This window comes from Archocentrus centrarchus, chromosome 1 (assembly GCF_007364275.1).
Source record: "Archocentrus centrarchus isolate MPI-CPG fArcCen1 chromosome 1, fArcCen1, whole genome shotgun sequence".
Lineage (NCBI taxonomy): Eukaryota > Metazoa > Chordata > Actinopteri > Cichliformes > Cichlidae > Archocentrus > Archocentrus centrarchus.
In genome coordinates this window covers 27309611-27329347 of record NC_044346.1, presented here as the reverse complement: position 1 = coordinate 27329347, position 19737 = coordinate 27309611, and the positions used below count along the sequence as shown (strand labels likewise).

General features: G+C 39.5%; 1 protein-coding gene across 1 annotated transcript; it reads right to left on the bottom strand.

Annotated features, from left to right (window-relative positions):
- Positions 1-2334: 2334 nt before the first annotated feature.
- LOC115784722 (voltage-dependent calcium channel gamma-4 subunit) lies at positions 2335-18459 on the bottom strand. Its single transcript, XM_030736055.1, has 4 exons — positions 17944-18459; positions 9209-9292; positions 4111-4251; positions 2335-3813 (listed from the first exon to the last, which is right to left on the bottom strand). Exons 1-4 carry the CDS (start codon positions 18164-18166, stop codon positions 3266-3268), a joined length of 996 nt encoding a protein of 331 aa, XP_030591915.1. The 5' UTR covers positions 18167-18459; the 3' UTR covers positions 2335-3265.
- Between the last annotated feature and the right edge of the window lie 1278 nt (positions 18460-19737).

Here is a 19737-nt window from a genome sequence, read left to right as displayed (position 1 = left end):
AAGGCAGGACAGGGGTGGAAATCCTGAAATGTTATTCTGTCCATCCTGAACAGCAAGGTACCACTGCTAACAAGCATGTTGGCTAGTCCTGTAACTGCATGGAAAGGTGACCCTGCCATTTTCCTCTCAATTACTGGAGAAGATTTTGCTGGCCCCCAATGGGAGGGGGCATGGAGAGCAATGGGGAGTGGGGGACAGTTTTTGTAGATGAAAATATCAGTGAAGGCCGACAGCATTCATGGGGCTTAACAGCGTGGGCGATCGTTAGAGAGAAGGGTGAATGATGAATTGCTCAAATTCAGGACTGGAATGGGAAACCGGGTCAGCAGACCAGTTTGGCATAATAAAGATACGTAACACACAAGCAGGATGGAAAATAAGTCTATTCTAATTCAAGGCATACCCTCGTCCACCTCAGTGACTTGAATGACAACGATAGCTGGGAGAGCAGAGACTTCACAGAGACTATACAGCCCCTTCTCTTGTGGTCCTGTAGCTTTAAACACACAGTGCAACCACTGTGACACTGATTTACAAAAACCAACAACCAAATTAAACCAATTCCAGCTTCTGCTAAAAATATCCAACTGGTAAACAAACCGTGACACAGAAGGCAGTCAAGCATGTACTATACCAAGAATGAGTAATTTGAACTTATACTAGCCTTCTACACACACACATACAAAACACCCACTTTACTCCTGCTCTTGTTTGGAGACAGGGAGACAAGCTTTTCGATGTCTGGATGAGCATTTAGGAGCCTGTTAGTTCAGTCAAGCATTAAGTCGGCTGATGCCGATTTCCTCTAACACCCTGTGGTTGCCCGCCTGTCTTTCATGCAGCTTCATAGTAGAACATAACAGGCCTATCAGCCCTGCGTCATTACTTAAGTACCTCTATGAGGAAAGGCAAAGGCTGTGAAAAATAATGGCATGCAGTCTCTTCGGACTGATTGTCACCTCAGATTTTGCAGATTCTCCATTACAACAAAAATAAAGACAGCTGAAAGTTGAGTTTGAGTTTTGGAATTTGTCTCCACAGTGGAGGAGCCAGACAATTTTTCATAGGAGTGGCCAGGCTTACACCATTAATTGTGTGTGTGTGTGTTGGGGGGGGGGGGGGGGGGGGGGGGTTGTATGGCAACTTGATGTAGACTAATATAAGTACTCCTGTGCATAAGAACATAAGTGCTCATATATAATAAGATTTTTTAACTGTTCTAGTCAAATTATCTTATAAGGCAATTGCAATTTAAATGGACAGTTGTACTATTAAAAACATATCACTATTATTATTATTATTATTGTTATATAATAATAATAATAATAATAATAATAAACATGGACCCACAGTGACATTACGCAACTTTAGCATTTTGGCGGTTGCAGAAGTTGCCATATGTGGATGAGAAGGTGGAGTGCTTTAGCTGATGTTATCGTCTAATGCACAGGTGTCAAAATCAAGGCCTGCGGGCCAGATCCGGCCGGCGATATAATTATATATTTTCATTTGGCTATTATTAATGGCACACCGGTAAATAGCGCTCCCACCACTTATACTACAAATCGCACTATGCACTGCAACAGCTGCAGCGCAGGTTAAGATGCTCTGTTTGATGACAATAAAAGCTTTCTATTCTATTCTATTTACCTAACATGCAAAAGATCACCAGTTCAGAACTGGGAAGAGACACAAAGCCCTGAAAAGGTTCCATCAGGAAACATGCAAAATCTACCAAATCAAACTTGCAGATCTGTACGATAAGGCAGTAGATGAGAGAAGCTAACCAGCTAGTCCATTAGGATTAACTTACATTTGGAGCCAACCCCAAGTGGCCACTGGAGGAACTACCGTTTTTGGCACTTCCACACTGGGATTAGTTTGAAAAGAAAATTCATTTTTTAGGAAATTGTTTCAGACATAATTTTTTACTGAAGGTTAGATGCAGCCAGTAATAGTGCTGGCCAAACCTTTTTCTTTTTTTAAAAAATTGACATTCATGTACTTTAATAATTATTTATTTTTTCAATATGCACAGTGCAGTTGTTGTAAAACAAAATCACAGAACTACATCCTTACACAAAAGTTATTGTTTTCCTTGAAAATAATAATTTCCTCAACAACTGGTTTTGATATGGATTAGTAATAATACAGAAATACTTAAATATGAGACTACAAGTGTCTGCAAATGTATTTTTTGCAGCATGATTGAAACTTTATACCAGACCCCCGCCCGTAAACCCTCCCCCACAACACAAAGAAAGTAAAGGCAGAAGCAAGAGTCATGTTAAAGAACAGCAACACAAAGAGCACAATCTAACCTTTAAACTCTGTCTGGCTTAGGTAAGAATTCATTTGTTCCGTACATCATCCCTGAGCGAATGAAGAACAAACTAGTCAGTCTGTACATATAAACACTGATACACTACGTGGCATACTGGAATGTACTGACATTAATGTGTGCCTTGTCACTTTTAATATACAGTATATATACAAAAATCCATATTCATAATATGATTATGTAATATTGTGGCAGTGTTTGAGATCCATATCATACACACACATACTGTAACACAAATATGACATTGCTCACATACATGATCGAGAGAGGTTATTAAGATACAATAAAAGTATTCAAATGGGCTTTGAAAAGGCTTAAAACCATAAAAGGTGTACAGATTGAGTTAGCACCATTTGTGTTAAGTTACATACAAATACAATACGATTATACTCTGATAACAAACAATCACATAAATCACTTTAGCAAACAATTTTGGAGTCATACTTATTTTTGTCTCAGTAAGAGGAATTCCTAGAAGACAAACATAACTAAAGATTCAATCTTATGATTCTTTCTTATATTTTGCATAAACTCTGTTAAAGTTTAATTATTTAACAAGGCAAAGTCACAAATGACTACCTTTACAGAATACAAGGACGAGCACACTTTTCAGACTTTCTGTAAGAACTGAATATACTTTTTCAGATTTTAAGTATTATATATTTTAAAACCAAACTCTTCAAATATTGCTGCAGAATTGTGACAACCACCAATTAAAGTTGTCACAGAAGGTTATTTTACTTCCTCACCAAATCCAATATTGGCACTTTTCTGTCACAGATGGATGCGAGAAAAAGAATTCTAAGCTTTGATCCTTCATTGTTGCTGCTGCCAAAATAGTCCTGGAGAGAAAATACCCTTTCTCATCAACTGTAAAACATCTACTGTGTTCCATCAAGTTGATTGTTGAACACACTCCTGACCTCATACTGGCGTGGTTCTCCTGTTTCCTCCATCCTTCACATCTTTCTGGAAGCATTTGTGGACTTGTAAAAACCCGGAGTCCCGCTCGGGGCTGTAAGGCCCTGCAGTCCCACTTCCACCCTTCAAAGGGTCCCTGGTCAGTGAATACATGGATATACCCCCCACTGGCAAATCTAACCCCAACCCTCCTCCCCCTCCACCAATCTTCATTCCCACTGGCGAGGGCTCACGGGATGGGTCACTTGACCTGGAACTGGAGCGCGAACGCCTCCGCCTGTAGCGGTAACTTGGTATGCGAGAGTATGGTGAAGAGGATGAGGTGGTTTTGATGAAGTCACGTTTGGATCGGAAGCGTGTCTCTTTGTTTTTCTCGATATAAATGTTGACTGCAAGAACACCCACTGACTCTGCCACAATGAAGGAGAGGGCACCGAAGTAGAATGACCAGCCATAGGTGTACTGGTTTTTCTTGTCCTCATCTTTCTTGTCACTTGGATCTCCAGCATTGCTGGAAATGTAGACAATGATGCCAATGATGTTGCTCAGGCCTGAAGAGAGGATAAATGAGAGAAGGAAATTTAAAGAAAAGCAATGATTTTAACCACTGTCCTTTTATCACAGTATTTTGTGAGTGTGAGCAAAGTGCACTATACGGACTTAAGATATTTCTTTTGCAGTGCCCTACATTTCAGAATAAGACCTGACCATGTCCTTCTTTCAGTCTCTTGCACTGCACACTATTTGTTGTCAGTATCCCAGAAGTTTAATTGAATTGATGCTATACTCTGATTATGCCCTGGTTTGATTGTTTATCTGTAGTGGATTGTCCGTCTCGCTTGTCCTACCTGCAGCTACAAACAGGATGCCTGCACTGAGAAGGATGTTGTTCTTGCTGCTGTAGATGCGTCCAATTCCAACACACAAGCCACCCAACATCAGAAGGATGGTGCTGAGAATTGGAAATAGGCTTGATGCGTGGACTATACCTGTTCAGACAAGAGAGTGAGTCTTAAGAATGTCTTATCAGCACAAATGAGAGTATATTGCAAATTACTTCAAAAAGATAAGTAACCACTGTAAGTGGAGCCCAGGTGAGAAAAAAAAAGACCTAATCAACGATACCAGTCAATATTAGATTAAAATATACTATACTGGCACACAGATATGATGGCTGATGAGTAACAGGACTACAAGTCCTGTACAAAGCACCGCTAATAATTTGTGGTTGGAATGCAGTACTGGGAAAAAGTATTTGCCGCCTTCCTGATGTTTTTTTTTTTTTTTTTTTTTTTTTTTAGCAACACTTCCATGTTTCAGGTCATCAAATACATTTTAACATTACACAAAGATAACCCAAGTAAATACAAAATGCAGTTTTTAAATGATGATTTGATTTATTAAGGGAAAAAAGTTATCCAAATCTTTATGTGTGAAAAAGTAATTGCCCCTAAACCGAAACTGGTTGTGCCACCCTTGGCAGCAAGAACTGCAATCAAATAGATAGATTGATTGATTTATTGATTATATAGCACTTAACAACAACCAACTAAGGTGACCAAAGCACTTTACAGTAAAAGTTACATCAAAAAAGTACAATAAAAGTTACATCACAGAAGAAATACACAAGAGCAACAATAAAAAGGAAAATAAGGAAAATGCCATTCCACTACATGGTATTAAAAGCCTGTCTAAAAAGAAACGTCTTAAGCTTAGACTTAAAGATTCTCTGGTCAGAAGTTAATCGAAGATCTAAAGGGAGGTTGTGCGGGGTGCTGCCGCTGAAAAGGCCCGGTCACCCCAGTGCTTTAACCTAGTTCTTGGAACATCAAATAAAAGGTAACTGGATGACCTCAGAGATCTCCCATGTACAGGAAGACTTAAAAGTTCTGATAAATATGGTAGGGCTAGTCCATTTAATGCTTTAAAAACAAACATTAAGGTTTTAAACTCAATTCTAAATTGAACAGGAAGCCAGTGCAAAGAGAATAGAACAGGGGTAATGTGCTCATGTCTAGAGGTGTTGGTTAAGAAGCAGGCAGCTGCATTCTGGACAAGCTGAAGTCATCTTAGGGAAGATGGACACCAATAAAAAGACCATTACAATAATCAAGTCTAGAACTGATAAATGCATGAATGGCCTTCTCTAAGTCAGTGCAGTTTACAAAAGATTTAACTTTAGTCAGCAAATTCAGATGATAAAAGCTAGATTTGACTACAGAGTTGATTTGTTAATCAAAGTTAAACTCCTGGTCATATATTACCCTGAGATTTCTAACTGTTTTATTTAACTTAAAAGGCAGAACACTGATATCTGTGGATGCAGTATCGCCAAATAAAATGCATTCAGTCTTTTTGTGGTTTAGAAACAAAATATTTTCACCTAGCCACTGTTTAACAGCAGTTATACAGTCTACAAAAGAAATGTTTGTGATAACTGGCAATGAGTCTTTCACATTGCTGTGGAGGAATTAGGGCCTTTTTTTGGCCTTTGAAGAATAGTTTTAATTCTACACATTGGAGGGTTTCTGAGGACAAACAGCCCGTTCAAGGTCATGCCAAAATATCTTGACTGGATTCAAGTCCAGACTTTGACCAGGCCACGCCAAAACCTTTTTTTTTGAGCCGTTCAGAGATGGACTTGCTGTATTGTTTCTGACCATTGCCCTGCTGTATATCTCGATGCTTGAGCAAGGACATTGTCCTTCAGGATTTTCTGGTAGAGAGCAGAATTCATGGTTCCACCAAGTACGGCAAATCGTCCAGGTTCCTGAAGCAGCAAAGCAGCCCCAGACCATCACACTACCACTACCATGTTTGACTCTTGGCATTGTCTGCATTAGTTTTATGCCACTTGTAAAGCCCAGCCACTTCTGGGAAGGTTCACCACTGTTCCAAGTTTTCTCCGTTTGTGGATAATGGTTCTCACCGTGGTTCACTGGAGTCCCAAAGCCTTTGTAATGCCTTTGTGCCCCTTTCCAGAATGGCTAATGTCACTGACTTTGTTTCTCATCTGCTCTTGAGTTTCTTCAGATTGTGGCATGATGTGTTGCTTTTTGAGATCTTTTAGCCTGCTTTGACTTTGACTGACAGGTTCTATCTAAGTGATTTCTTGATTCAATAGGTCTGGCAGTGGCTAGTGTAATTGAGCGCAGCGTTCCAAAAAATTTGGTTAATTACAGTTAATTCACAATTAACTGTGATTAACCACTTTTCCTCTGGTGACACCACTCACGGGATCACCAAACTAGAAATAAATGACTAGGGGGCCATACATCTAATTTAAAAAATTAATCCAATAAGCATCAAGATATTGCTGTGTAGGCTAAAAGTGATGGACTGAATGGTTGACTGACAATGACATTCTCTGGAGGCATGGAAAAAATCTGCAGTGTGCAGCTGCCAAAGAGTGCTGACAAGTTTAGTTTTCAACTGAAAAATATCTCACTGAAGGTTTTTACTCACAACCTTTTTTTTTTTTTTTTTGATGCAGAAAAATAACAGGCAAACAAACAAGAGGGCTAGGGCAGGCAACAAGCGATCACATTATTCATCATATTTTACAGGCACATTACTATTCTACAAATACACTAGGTACAGGTTACAAATCAACCAGAAAAGCAAGATGCTCCCAGTTCACACCAGATAACTATTCCAAGCCTTTGAGCATAGAACAGTGCCATTTTTCCCAGAGTCTCTCTCCTTTCTCCCTCTGAAGACGTGTTGAAAAAGTCAACATCTCCATGTTATGAATCAGGTTTACAATATTCATGAAGAGGTTCGGGGTGGGAGGGCTTAGCTGGAGCCAACATTTAGTAATTGCCTTCTTGCTTGCAATCATAAATATCCTCAGCAAATATGTATTGCTTACACTAAGACCTTCAGGAGGTTCTCCAAGGTACATAGTAGTAAAAGAAAAAGCTAAAGTTATACCCAGAGTTTCATAGATTACTTGCTTTATGGCATTCCAGAAAATCTTCAACTTTGGACAGGCCCAAAAGACATGAAAGCAGTCCGCACAGACCTCCCCACACTACCTCCAGCACGTAGCTTGTGAGCCACCTATTCTCGATTTCTGTTTTGGTGTAATAAAAAATCTGATTAAATTGTTCCAGCAAAAATCACACCATGTTAAAGAATTTGTGGTGGACAGTGCATTCTTCCAGATTTGTCCCCAGGCTTCCTGTAATATTTGTTATGTTTGCTTCTTTTACCCACCGTTGCCTAATATAATCTGTTGAGTTCCTATTCATAGATGAAAAATTTCTGTAAAGTTTACCAATGATGCCTTTTGTACTTTTGGCAGCATATGCATCCATGAATAATTGTATTATTCCTGGATTTACAACCAAATCAGGGGACTTGATTTAGTCACAACCTTTTAATAATGTTTACCAGGTCCTTACTAAGAATGATGAAGCTAATCTACCACCATCTCATAATCAGATTTTTTTTTTAAATTTTCATATTTCACTATCAATATTGGCTTTACTGAGCACCATGTGAGCACTTAGGACAACAGTTCAATCAAATTAGTCATGATAGTGGAATTAGCTTCACTGTTAACAGTAACAGTAGTAGTTGCCAAGGCTTCTGTTTTGCCTCCTCTCCTGTCTACAGCCTCTCTCCCTCTGGCTTGAGTGAATGACTCCAAGGTTACTTACAGGTGCCCTAGAGCCTGAACAAAGCCCACCGACTGTAGCTGCTGAAGTCACCTTTAAATGCTCACTGCTCGACAGCAAAACATCGTCTCTGCTTCAGCATTCCTTTGGTTGACCTCTGTCCCATTTGCCAACCCACTGGCTTGTCCATTCCCTCTTCAGCCCCGCTTAACCCCTGTGCTTCCTGGATCCATTTTTGCTTGGTTCAGCCCCACATTCTTCCCGCTCCGCTTGGCTCAGGCACTATTCAAGACCCAGCCCGAGCCTCGATTCCAGTCTCTAGTCCCCACAAATCTAAGTCTAACCCTCAGGCTCTAGGTTTACCAGCTTTGCCTTGACAGTCATACTAGCAGTTTTCATTTTGATAGTCATTACAGTACAGCAACATACATTTTTAAGATAACTGAATCTGTATATTCACCTTGTTGTTGTCACCAGAACTTAAACACATACAATTAATTTTTTTCTTGCAAAATATTAAAATTTCTAGAAGGTTAAAATCTAACTGGTTTCAGTTAACCCATAAGGAAAACTGTGACAGGTATGTTAGAAATCAAAGTATTGTATAATGCATGCATTGTTCTGTAACAGAGGTAGAAATAGCGGCAGTATGGCAGTCCTGCCTCTCAAACATCAGAACTCTGCCACAGCTGAAACAAAGCTAGTGAAATAAGAGCAAAAATGTTCTGGGGTTCAACACATGAATGTTTTTACAGATACAAAGTCCTGTTAGCATATTCTGCTGCTTTTCATGAAAATAAACAAGTGATTCCAGAATTAATTTTCCCTGAGCTTATTGGAATTCATATTGTGGACAACACAGCAAATTGTAACAGTTGCGTTGAAGCACAGAGCTGATCAGAAACACGCAACAAAACAAAACAAAACAAAACAAAAAAGTAGAATGATCAATTGGTCTGAAATAGTGAGACTACCTACTGTGTTTAGACAATTTTCTTTTTTTTCCTTTTTTTTGCGTATTATGTTTTGTTTGTTTTAAAACAAAAGTCTTAGATAAAAGGCCAAATATGAAATAAGCTCTTAAGTGGGCAAAGTCTGACCTGTTTTAGACGGCCCCTATTACTCAGCACACAACACACTGCATTATCTCCATAGCTCCAATTGCTGTCATGACATCAGGCTTTTATAGGAAAGGGATAGGCATGCCATGACACATTAAGTAGCCTTGTAATAACTCCATCACACTCAAGAAAAAAAAGAGAGAGGAGGGAGAGTGGGATTAAGTGTTGGAGTGTTTGAAGATGAAGAGGTTGCAGTGACTTACGTAAGATGTACTCTGAGCTGTCTGTATCGTAGTCGTTATCCTCTGGAAAATGATTGATCCGAAAACAGCTTCCTTTGTTGATACCTGTGCAAAAAACAAAAAGACACTGAGTGTGAATGTGATTTGTGGCAGAAAGGGTCTGTGCAGGTAAGAAACTGCAAAAGTGAAAAGAGTAATTTGTGTCTTCATATTGAAATTTAGCATGAGAAGCTCCAAGATAAAAAGGAAGCACACATCGACCATTCACTCAATCAGCATGCAACTTTTATGAACCAGAGACAAATATGTTGCAGAAAACTAGAGTCTATTCTCGGCAAAGAATATGTAAGTGGGAACAGACATGTCCTGTTTTCACCCATAACCATGTCATAAACCATTTGAGGGCAGAAAGCTGTGGATCTGAGATTCTGAAGTTCTCAAGCCCTCAGGCACCTTCTATTCACCCAAGCTCTTCACTGAGAAAATCTTCCCTCCACTTTTAAGAGAATAAAACATTCGAGCATTATGAATATTGAAAGGTTAGACTTTGAATTTTAAGTCTGGCTCTTGAATTTGCTGCCAGAACTTATATATTAGAACTTAAATAAAATATACATAGATACTGTATGTATCAGCTTATACACTGCTCAGAAAAGTAAAATGAATCAGTTTCAGTTGTTTTGGTGTTAATGAAATGAACAACAGGTGCGCTACAGGAGCAACAATGAGACAACCTCCAAAACAAGAGTTCATTTCATTTCATCATTTGACAGATGATATCAAAGGGTTTGGAGAAGCTATGGAGAGTGTTGTGCTGCCTGTAACATTGTTCAGCATGACTGGTTTGGTGGTGAGTCAGTGATGGTCTGGGGAGGCATATCCACGGAGGGACGCACAGACCTCTAGAAGCTAGGCAACGGCACCCTGACTGCCATTAGGTATCAGGATGAAATCCTTGGACACACTGCCAGACCCTACGCTGGTGCAGTGGGTCCTGGGTTCTTCCTGGTGCACGACAATGCCCGGCCTAATGTGGCAAGAGAATGCAGGCAGTTCCTGGAGGATGAAGGAATTGATACTATTGACAGGCCCCCATGTTTGCCTGTAAATCCAATAGAACACTTCTCGGACATTATGTTTCGGTCCATCTGATGCCAGCAGGTTGCACCTCAGACTGTCCAGGAGCTCAGTGATGCCCTGGTTCAAATCTGAGAGAATATGCCCTAGGACACCATCCATTGTCTCATTAGGAGCATGCCCCAGTGTTGCCCCAATGCAAAATGGACTAGCCTGCCACATCATTTTTTTTTTTTTTCACTTTGATTTTCGGGGTGTCTTTGAATTCAGCCCTCTGTAGGTTGATAATTTTCATTTCCATCAAAGGATGCAATACTTTCATTTCTGGCACATTACTCAGTCCATGTCAGTATAGATATCCAGCATAATTTTTTCCCACTGAAATCTGATGTGTTTTTAAAGTGTTTCTTTAATGACTTTGAGCAGTGTATATCAGCTTACAAAATCACTATCTTCATCCAAGAAACCACACCATCCATAGCATCCATTGTCAGTCATGACCTATTTAATTCCAGAGATTCTAAATTGCTAAGATGAACAAATGTGGAAGATGTGAAAAGTCCAACATGCCTATTGGATATTACACTACAACTGATGCTAGGAGATTAAGAGACATAGCACTGATCTTCTACAATAGTCTACATGCAGTAAAGATTCTTGAACTCAGGCATACCCAAACAAGTGACATTTATCTTGGTAGAATATGGGTGTATGCAATCAGGCCAGAAGGAAGAACAGCTGTTTTGGAGGGAAATGTTTCTAATCACTGTTTCTAATCAGAAAACTCTGTCACTGTTGAACATCCATCTTCCTTCGCTTTGCCTGGTGGCTTGATAGTTAACTCACATCTTATTGACTTTTCCAGACTTCAGCTATGCCAGTTGCCTGCTGTCATAGCCAATGAATCTGATCGTGATGTCGTCATCCCTAAGAGCTCTGTAAAGGATGGAGGACTGTCTTTCTTCCCTTCAAGTTGCAAATTTGTTATGACAGTCTTATTCCAGCATCCATGGCAGAATTGTTTAATGAGATGTTTTTCAGTTTTACAGGCAAGAATGCCTCATCTTTTGACAACAATTCAATGTGAACTGTAGTCGCTGGAAGTGGGCATAAGGCCTTTCACTGGGGCCATGGAGTGCAGTTAAGAATTCAGTAATGGCTTCCTCTGTCATGGACAGTGGCAAAGGCTGAGTCAAAAATCTGTAGCCAAGTAAGTAGGCAAGGCTTTCAAGAATACATTCAGTGACAGACTAGGATCAGCAGGAAGTAACTGTGAGACTGTCATTAGTAGAAATCAGTTTTTTGTTTGTTTTTTTTTTGATTGGTGTGCCATGAATCAGCTGTGGCAGGCAGGGTTGGGACCCAGATGCAGGACTCAGAAGACAGGGAATAAATGCAGGAGCCAGGAATTTACAACTTAGGAATCAAGGGGGAAACACAGAACACACACACAGGAGGAGGACACCACAAAAGACAATAACTGCATACTGGGTAATAAGGAGAGAAGCAGCGGGTGAGAAACATGGCAGAAACAAATCAGGAATAACGAGACTGGGGACATGAAACTCAACACAAAGCACACAAAACAAGAGACTATCAAAATAAAACAGGAACTAACAAACACTGAAACATCTGAACTTGACACAGAAACAAAAGTTAAACAAACATGGAGAAGACTCCACAGAAGAGAAACTAGGACAAAACACAGGGACAAAACTAGGACAGAATAGACACAAAAAGGAACTCACTAACCAAACACCTTCTAAATAAGAACAAAAAATTAGGGACACAGATAACAAATCTCAAAAACACTGGGAAATAATACCAAATTCAAAGGACTTATTAAGAGAACCTGAATAGAAATCACTTCTCAAACCCATAAAGAATCTCAAAACCACAACACTCAAAACTCAGCATCCAAGACCCAAGGACCATGACATGGTGAGCAAGTCTCAACACTAACTGACAAGTCTCAGCAGTAATGCACCAGCAAACACAAGGAAGGTGAATGCAAAATGGCAAATCCGAATGCAAAAAATACAGGGCTAAAAATATTACTACAATAAGTGGTGAGTTGTGGCTTTTAAAATCAAAATCAGCATGAACATTGGCTGATTAGCTGCAATCACTGGCTGTTTCTTCTATGCCCGAGTGGTTTTATGCATCCTCAAGCTAGATGACTTTTTGTGATAGACAGCTCATTTAGATGGGTTACACATTTTTGGGGTGGAAATGTTTTATGAGGCAGGGCATGCGTTTACCCAATGTGACACAATGAGTGCAAACAAAACACAAGCAGGCCACCTTCCATGTTTCACATGTAGTGCTTATGCCAAAATTGCCACCAGCACACCGTTTTGATGTGCCACTTGTCTGCAAAATTTACAGTTCTTACGGTTAATGTCTGAGGCAGTTGGGAATGAAAATTAAAGAAAAGCTAAGATAAAGTGATGAAACATCCCTAACAGCCCAGATTCAGTCTGTCAGCTCCATGCTCTTAAACGCACTCTTTCAGTCTCTTTGAACACCCATTCTGTATTTTTTGCAGCACTCTTGCCACAATCATGTCTGAATAACCCACTTCTTTTCCATGTTCTAAAAATCCTCTTTAACCCATCTCAGTTTTCTTCTTAGGTTTTATATACCAAGAAAACTCATTGAATATAATTATTGTGTTTCTCTATTATATATATGTTGTATTTATAAGCATACTGTTTTAGTGAAACAGGATGAATTTCCTGAGTGTGTCATCAAAAAGGTCTAAGCAACAACAGGTGTAGGGTAAAAGAAAGCAAGAAAATATTAAGGTTTTATATATAAAGTACACATAAGAAAGGTTAGGCTTGGAAGTGCATCCCTGGAATTATTAGAAAATCAGTAACAACAGAGGGGTAAAAGCTCTTATAAAAAAAAACAACTAACAGTTTAAATTTACTATAATAAAAAATACAAAAATAAACCTCATGATATGATTTAATCCATCGAGGATCAGTACAGCTTTCATTGTTGATTTTTAAATCTTTTATTTTTCCAATAGTTCACATGTCCATCTTTGTTTTTGATGACTTACCCCATCCTCCTCTGTATGGGGAATATCTATATTACACAAATTACTGGAGAAATATTCTTTCTCTCTCCCATCAGACGTCAGCTGTCCAGGTCATAGTTTTAACTTCTTTAGAAATGCTTGTTTGATTTTGGCAATGTGCTTTGTATAATATTCATATTAAGGAATATTCTTCATCAGACAAACATCTGGAGACTGGGAGTCATCTATTCATCTGATATTTTGGTGTATCCACAGGTAGTCGTGGTATCATCAGTAAAATCAAGGATCAGGTCCAGTTGAGAACTAATTGTCCAATTGTCCAGCATTGATCAATCCTGGCATGCTTTTCAGACAGTTGTGTATTCCAAAACAATAACATCAAATTTGTGCCTGTTTTTACCCTCTGTTCAGACTCAGATAATAAAACAGTTGCATTAAAGCTGAAAAATGTGTATAGGCCAATAATGACATTTTCTTCAATAAAATATATCAATATCTAACTCTAGCGCCCACCTCTGTACTTCACTGTAGGGACCATGCATTCACTGTGGCAGTCTGGGTCAGATTTACTCCAAATACGCACAGCCCCATCTCAGCAGAGCAAATCTATCTTGATTTCGAAGCGCTCCAAGTAGTTGTCAGGCTTCTTTTCATGCTCTTTAGCAAAGTTTAATCATTAATCTTGCAGTTTGTGCTGAACTGCAATTAAGGCTGTTTGTTTTTTTTTCCTTTTCTTGACAATGACACATTTGCCCAGTTGTCTTTCACAGTGAGGCTGTGCAAGTATCACACTGTCTTTGATGTCATTTAAGGAGGACAACTGCTGTGGGTCAGATTTTTGGCATTGTTATGTACATCCAGATTACTACTAAAACTATGAACCCACAGATTATGAGTTGGTCAAAGATCTTCCTATATCCTTTTTCATCTCTCTGTCTAACTTTTTACTTTCTTTGTCCACTCTTTATCATGTAGACATTTTAGAATTACAGTACGTTCACACAATTAGGTTGATTGGAAATCACAAGTGTAGTCATTTGCTTGTCAGTGATCACAGGTGTGTTCACTTTTGTTGTGTTAAGTTTATGTTTTAATTTCAGCATATCTAAAGCATGTTTTTTGATTATTCATAGGAGGAAATGCTCTTCTCATCAATTGAAAAAGTTTATATATTAAGAAGTTATATAATTTAAAATCATTTAACATTTGAGTGATCTTGCAAAAGCGTGTAGTCACTGCTGTCGTACATTTACTTGTGTGTATACAAATTAAACATATGTAAAAGTAAAATAAATATATCCATAGTTCACACAACAACAGTAAGAAAATTATCAGGGGAAGTAGAGAAGAGAAAAGAAAAGAAAAGAAAAGAAAAGAAAAGAAAAGAAAAGAAAAGAAAAGAAAAGAAAAGAAAAGAAAGCTCACTAGGGGAGGTATCTCCCAAGAGCCCGTGTCTGAGAGACCAGAGCCCATCTTTTATTGCTCAGCATAGCTTCACCATAGCAACCTCCCCCCAGCAACCCAGAATCACATTTCTAGCTCTGCTTCTCAGAGGATGCCTTTGACATCTTACTAATGCATTCATCAGTCTCACACACAAACACACACACTTGTATAGGCCAGAAACATACAAGAAAAACACACTCAGCATCACATACAAAGCCACATAACCATTAACCAGCCTTTATAATGCAGAGAAGCCCAAGATTAACCTCCAGAAAAAAGTCTGCAGGATCTGACAATTTAAAGTCAGACCAAATGTTTGCTTGAATCTAGCATGTTCAGAAATCAGTGATGAATTCCTCAAGTGAAACACTTGACTTATTTCAGCATGACTGGCTGCAGAGCAAGACTCCACTTTGTATCCATTTAAAGTTCATTATCCATCAGTGCTCACCTCTACAAGACAAGGCACTCTTGGTATATAAAAACAAGTGTATTTTTTCTGCAAGGTTAGCCAACATCTCCTGATGCTCACCCAGCATTTATGCTGCTGAATTTACCTAATACAGCTGGATAGACCCCTTAAAATTATACACTAAGTTGGCAGAAACTGAAAGATCAATTTCTTAACATGTCAGGAATGTGTTTAGTGCAAAAGTTTTCAAGAGAGTGTGTCCCAACTGTTTGGCCATTTTGACTTGGCCAGGGTTTGAATTCAGACATAGGTGTGCCACTAGATAGACTTACACAATATTGCAGCAAAAGTGCTGATGTTCTCTATGTATGAGAGAGAACAAGGGAAAGAGCAAGACAGTACTTTCAGTATCAGCTCCATGCAGATTGTGACACCTTTCCAACATTTTGAGCTGGGAATGAGAGGATGGTGCAGAGGAGAGCTGTTTAAGAACAGCGTGCACTTCTGCTCAAGTCTCTTAGGAAGTGAGAGAGCAGGAACATGTCTTTTGATTAACAGGATTACAGGAAATCCATAAATAGCAGGGCTTTTTTTTTGCATGAAATTCCAGTAAAAGTAGTAATGGTATATGGTTAGAGCCTGGAGTGTGAGTTCAATAATGGCTGTATTCATCTGAATACAAGACACAATTCTTCACTTGGACCCCTCACTTCAACCCACAGCACTAGATCATTCTACATGTGAGATATACTACCTTAAAGTTAAAATGGAAACATATGAAATGCAAGCTTTTCACTCTCTGGTATGATTATCTGTGACATATTGAGGTAAGTGCAATCTGAAAAAAAAATGCAATCACAGCAAACAAGTTGCTTCAGTGGTTTCAGTTGCACAGTTAACAACGTGAATGGGCATGCAAAATCAGGCAGAGGTATCACTAGTTGGAAAGTGTGGAAAAGCTGATAAACTTATGGTCTTTATAAAGACAAATACGTCAAGTCAGCAAGTGAGCTATCCATGGCTAAGGCTTAGGTGGGGAGCACTCCCACTAAAGGTGAGGTTTGGACAAGGTATCATTGGGCAAGGCACTAAACTCCAAGTTGTTCCAGATGGCAGACAGCTTTGCAGCTCTGGAAATGCATGTGAATAAGAAACACGTTGTAAAGCATTTTGTCATTAACGTTAAAAGGCGCTTTGTAAGTGTAGCTGGACCATTTACTTCTGTTCTGCATTGTTGTGAGTGGCCCTTATGAGCGAGTTTAAGCACACACTACTTTAGCTGTTTTTCAGGTGAAAGAAAGAAATTATTCAGAGTGAGTATTTCAGAACCAGCGGTAAGGGACAGCGCCACATCCGACAGAAACGATCTAAGGCGTCACTGGTGACTACTTCCGCGGATCAGCTGATTGTTTGCGTTCATTGGGCGTCTTTCCAAGAAAGCAGTCCGGCGGATGGTGGATAGGCGTGTCTAAACATTAACGACCTGTTCTCCCAGTGTAAGAGTCTACGCCGTGGGGATCATGAGCAAGTCGTAGAACAGCTGAAGAAAACAACAAAATCTCCTAAAACAACAAAATCTCCTGAAACAACAAGTCAGACGCTTCCTAAAACAGACTAAAACAAAGAATGATTCATCAGAAAGAGCTACACCCCTATGAAAGAGAAAATTACTGCCATAGAAGCAAACTCACAACATTAAATCGTATTCGTGCTCAGGTCTTGATCTCGCCATTGTTTCCCTTTTCGGCGACCATATAATTTATCGAGGAAAACGGATGTAAAAGATTCGTTACGCACACACAACTCCACCTTTGCGCGCAACACAAACCTCTTTCCCTCCAGATTCTTACAGAAAATATAATACTACTGTAACTTACTAAATTCTATATTATATTATTTTTCAGGAATAAAATGGAATTGATAAGTTAAAGAACTTGTTTTTTTCGGGGTTTTGTAATACCACAAAAACTGTCATGCATGGCAGAAATTAAAAACGTTTCTGGTGTTTTCCCTTGGAGTGCCCATGTGTTTGTTCCACAGACAGACTTAATGACTATTTAAACCTAGAGCACTAACATCGGGTGATTTTCACCCACGCGAAATTCGTAGTCACGTGATTTTCATTGTGTTGCTGCTGTCTGAGTTGCATGCAGAATTCAGATGTCAAAAAAAATAAATTAGTTAGCTGGTCATTTTTTTCCCCTCTTTCAAAAAATGCAATTTTTTGTTTCTCTCTCCCACAGTTGTCAGTGATGCAGGGAGACTGTGCCTTCACTGGACAGGGCTCACATGTCCCACGAATAGGTGGACCGAAGAACAAGTTCCCAGTTCTATTGTTTATTTATTAGGAATTTTTTGTTAACGAGTCCCTAAATGTTCACAAATTTTAGATCCTTGAATTTTAGGTCCCCCCACCCCACCCCCACGATACCTTTCTTTTTTCGTTTTATGAGACGTTGTATAGGGGGAAAGGAGAGTACTTCAGTTTGTCATGTATTATGGTACTTTAATATATTTTGATGGAAGTATGTTTTATCCGGTATCTTATGTATCTTATATCGGGTAAAATATACGCGACGTTAGTCGGTGTTAAAAAACTGCACGTGAGTGTTCTAACCTCTCTGCGTCCACTGTCGCCTCCCCACGTAAAGCAAACATTCAGAAGAAAATCAGCTGGTACAACACTGAGAAAATTGTTCGTAAGCAGTCGAAATATGATTAAAAGTTTGAAAACTTACACAGACACTGTTTAAGGTATTAGACTTTATTTACCTTCGATGCAGCAAATCCTCCACAGCCCGGAGTGCGTCAGGTCGCCTTTGACTTTCTTGGTTTGCATCTGGGTTTCATCGGTTGTGACATTAGTTGCATTGCAAATGTAGGCCCGGGAATAAAGCCAATAGTCGGTGCCGATGGCGATGGTCATGAGGCTAAAGGCGGCGAAGGCCCCCACAATAGCCAGTAAAGTCTGAACCCCTCGGTCACACCATGCCATGGCGTCTCATAATGTGAAGATTCTCCACAGCAGCTTACGCACACCGCGAGGAGCGCACGGTACCAGTGATCATGGTTAGAGAAAAAGAACTCGCGTCTCAGTGTTATAAAATCAAGTCTCGATCCTTATTACTGCTTGATTAATGCTCCACTTTCTCCCGAACTTCAATCGGACTTCAAACCAAGTTGCAGCGCTTGAACGATCACAGCTTTCGTTTAATTCCTTATAGTAGGCTGGTCTTCAATCCTGCCACAGGTGGAAATTTAAAAGAAAAAAAAAAAAAGAAACATTCCTCGAACAAGTACACTTTTCTCCCCCCCAAGAGCTGAAACGACGTTTGTAACCGCAACATACACACGAATCACACACGGTTCAGGCTTCTTTACAGTTCACTGTTCAAAATTAAACTGCACGGTTTAACAATGGATGCAGCATCGTTCATCCAGACCACACCTATAATGGATCTAGCCAATTGGAAACGGTGATGATAACAGCTGTTAAAAGAAGAAAACATCACTCTACTGGCAAAGGTTCTGTGAGGGTGGAAAACAGTTGCAGCTTTTACTGTGTGCACATGAAATGATCAACAAGTCTACTGAAACCAAATACTGAGTGGAAATTAGAGAGATTTGACTTGCGGCTGAGCTGGAACTTTAAAGCTGAAAGGATTACCACTGATGAAATATTTCCGAAAACATCCATCAAAACAACTTTGAAGTCAGGTCAGTGTGCGTGTAAGATCCCTGAGCTCGTAAAAGTAGAAAAGTAAAACATCCATGTTGGTCACAATGACAAATTCAGATATCATTTCTGCTAAATGATAGAAGTCTTTTAAAATCGTTAAGATTGTGCCGTTTCCCTGGTATTTTATCTGGCACTTAAGAAGGGGGGAAAAAAATGCCAGCCCACCCCTCCCCTCACTCACCTAATGTGATGCATATTTTCAGTTAAATATGAATGATACAAATATACATCCAATGTACTTTAAACAAGTCTGCATATGAACCATTTCCTGTGTTTGTTTGTTTTTAAACTTAGGGTTATTATATTTTGCATATTTGCATGGTTTAAAATAATCCAATAAAAAGGATCCAAGAATTTTATTGAAATAAACATCAGCATGAGCTGTGCCCCCCTGCAGTGGTCTTTTTCACACTAAGAGAGAGAGAGAGAGGGGTCCATCCTTTAGTATAAGCCCCACTCTAAGATCCCAGTCACTTCCTGGTCCCTGTGGAGTGGGTAAAAAGGATTCATAGCCCCCCCCCCCCCCCCACACACACACACACACACACTTTTTCTGTGTGTGTGTGTGTGTGTGTGTGTGTGTCTATGTGTGTGTGTGTGTGTGGGTGGGTGTGTGTGGTGAGAGGTTGGGAATCTGGAAGTAGGACAGAAAAGTGAGGATTAGAAGACAAAAGATAAAAGCGTGAAAACAGCTACAATAGATGGAGTAAAATGAGAATATGATAAAGAGGGAGGACAAAAAAAGAGTTCATGTGAAAACAATTTTGCATGCATACAATTACTGGGAAGACTGTGAAGCAATAGAGCAGGCTAAGCTCTTACTCAAA

Excerpts from the sequence above, each read along its gene's own strand:
- LOC115784722 (XM_030736055.1), bottom strand. The coding sequence starts at position 18,166 with ATGGCATGGTGTGACCGAGGGGTTCAGACTTTACTGGCTATTGTGGGG. Across the intron at positions 9,293-17,943 it reads GAGGATTTGCTGCATCGAAG|GTATCAACAAAGGAAGCTGT; the intron begins GTAAATAAAGTC and ends TTTTTTGCACAG. Across the intron at positions 3,814-4,110 it reads CATCCTGTTTGTAGCTGCAG|GCCTGAGCAACATCATTGGC; the intron begins GTAGGACAAGCG and ends TCCTCTCTTCAG.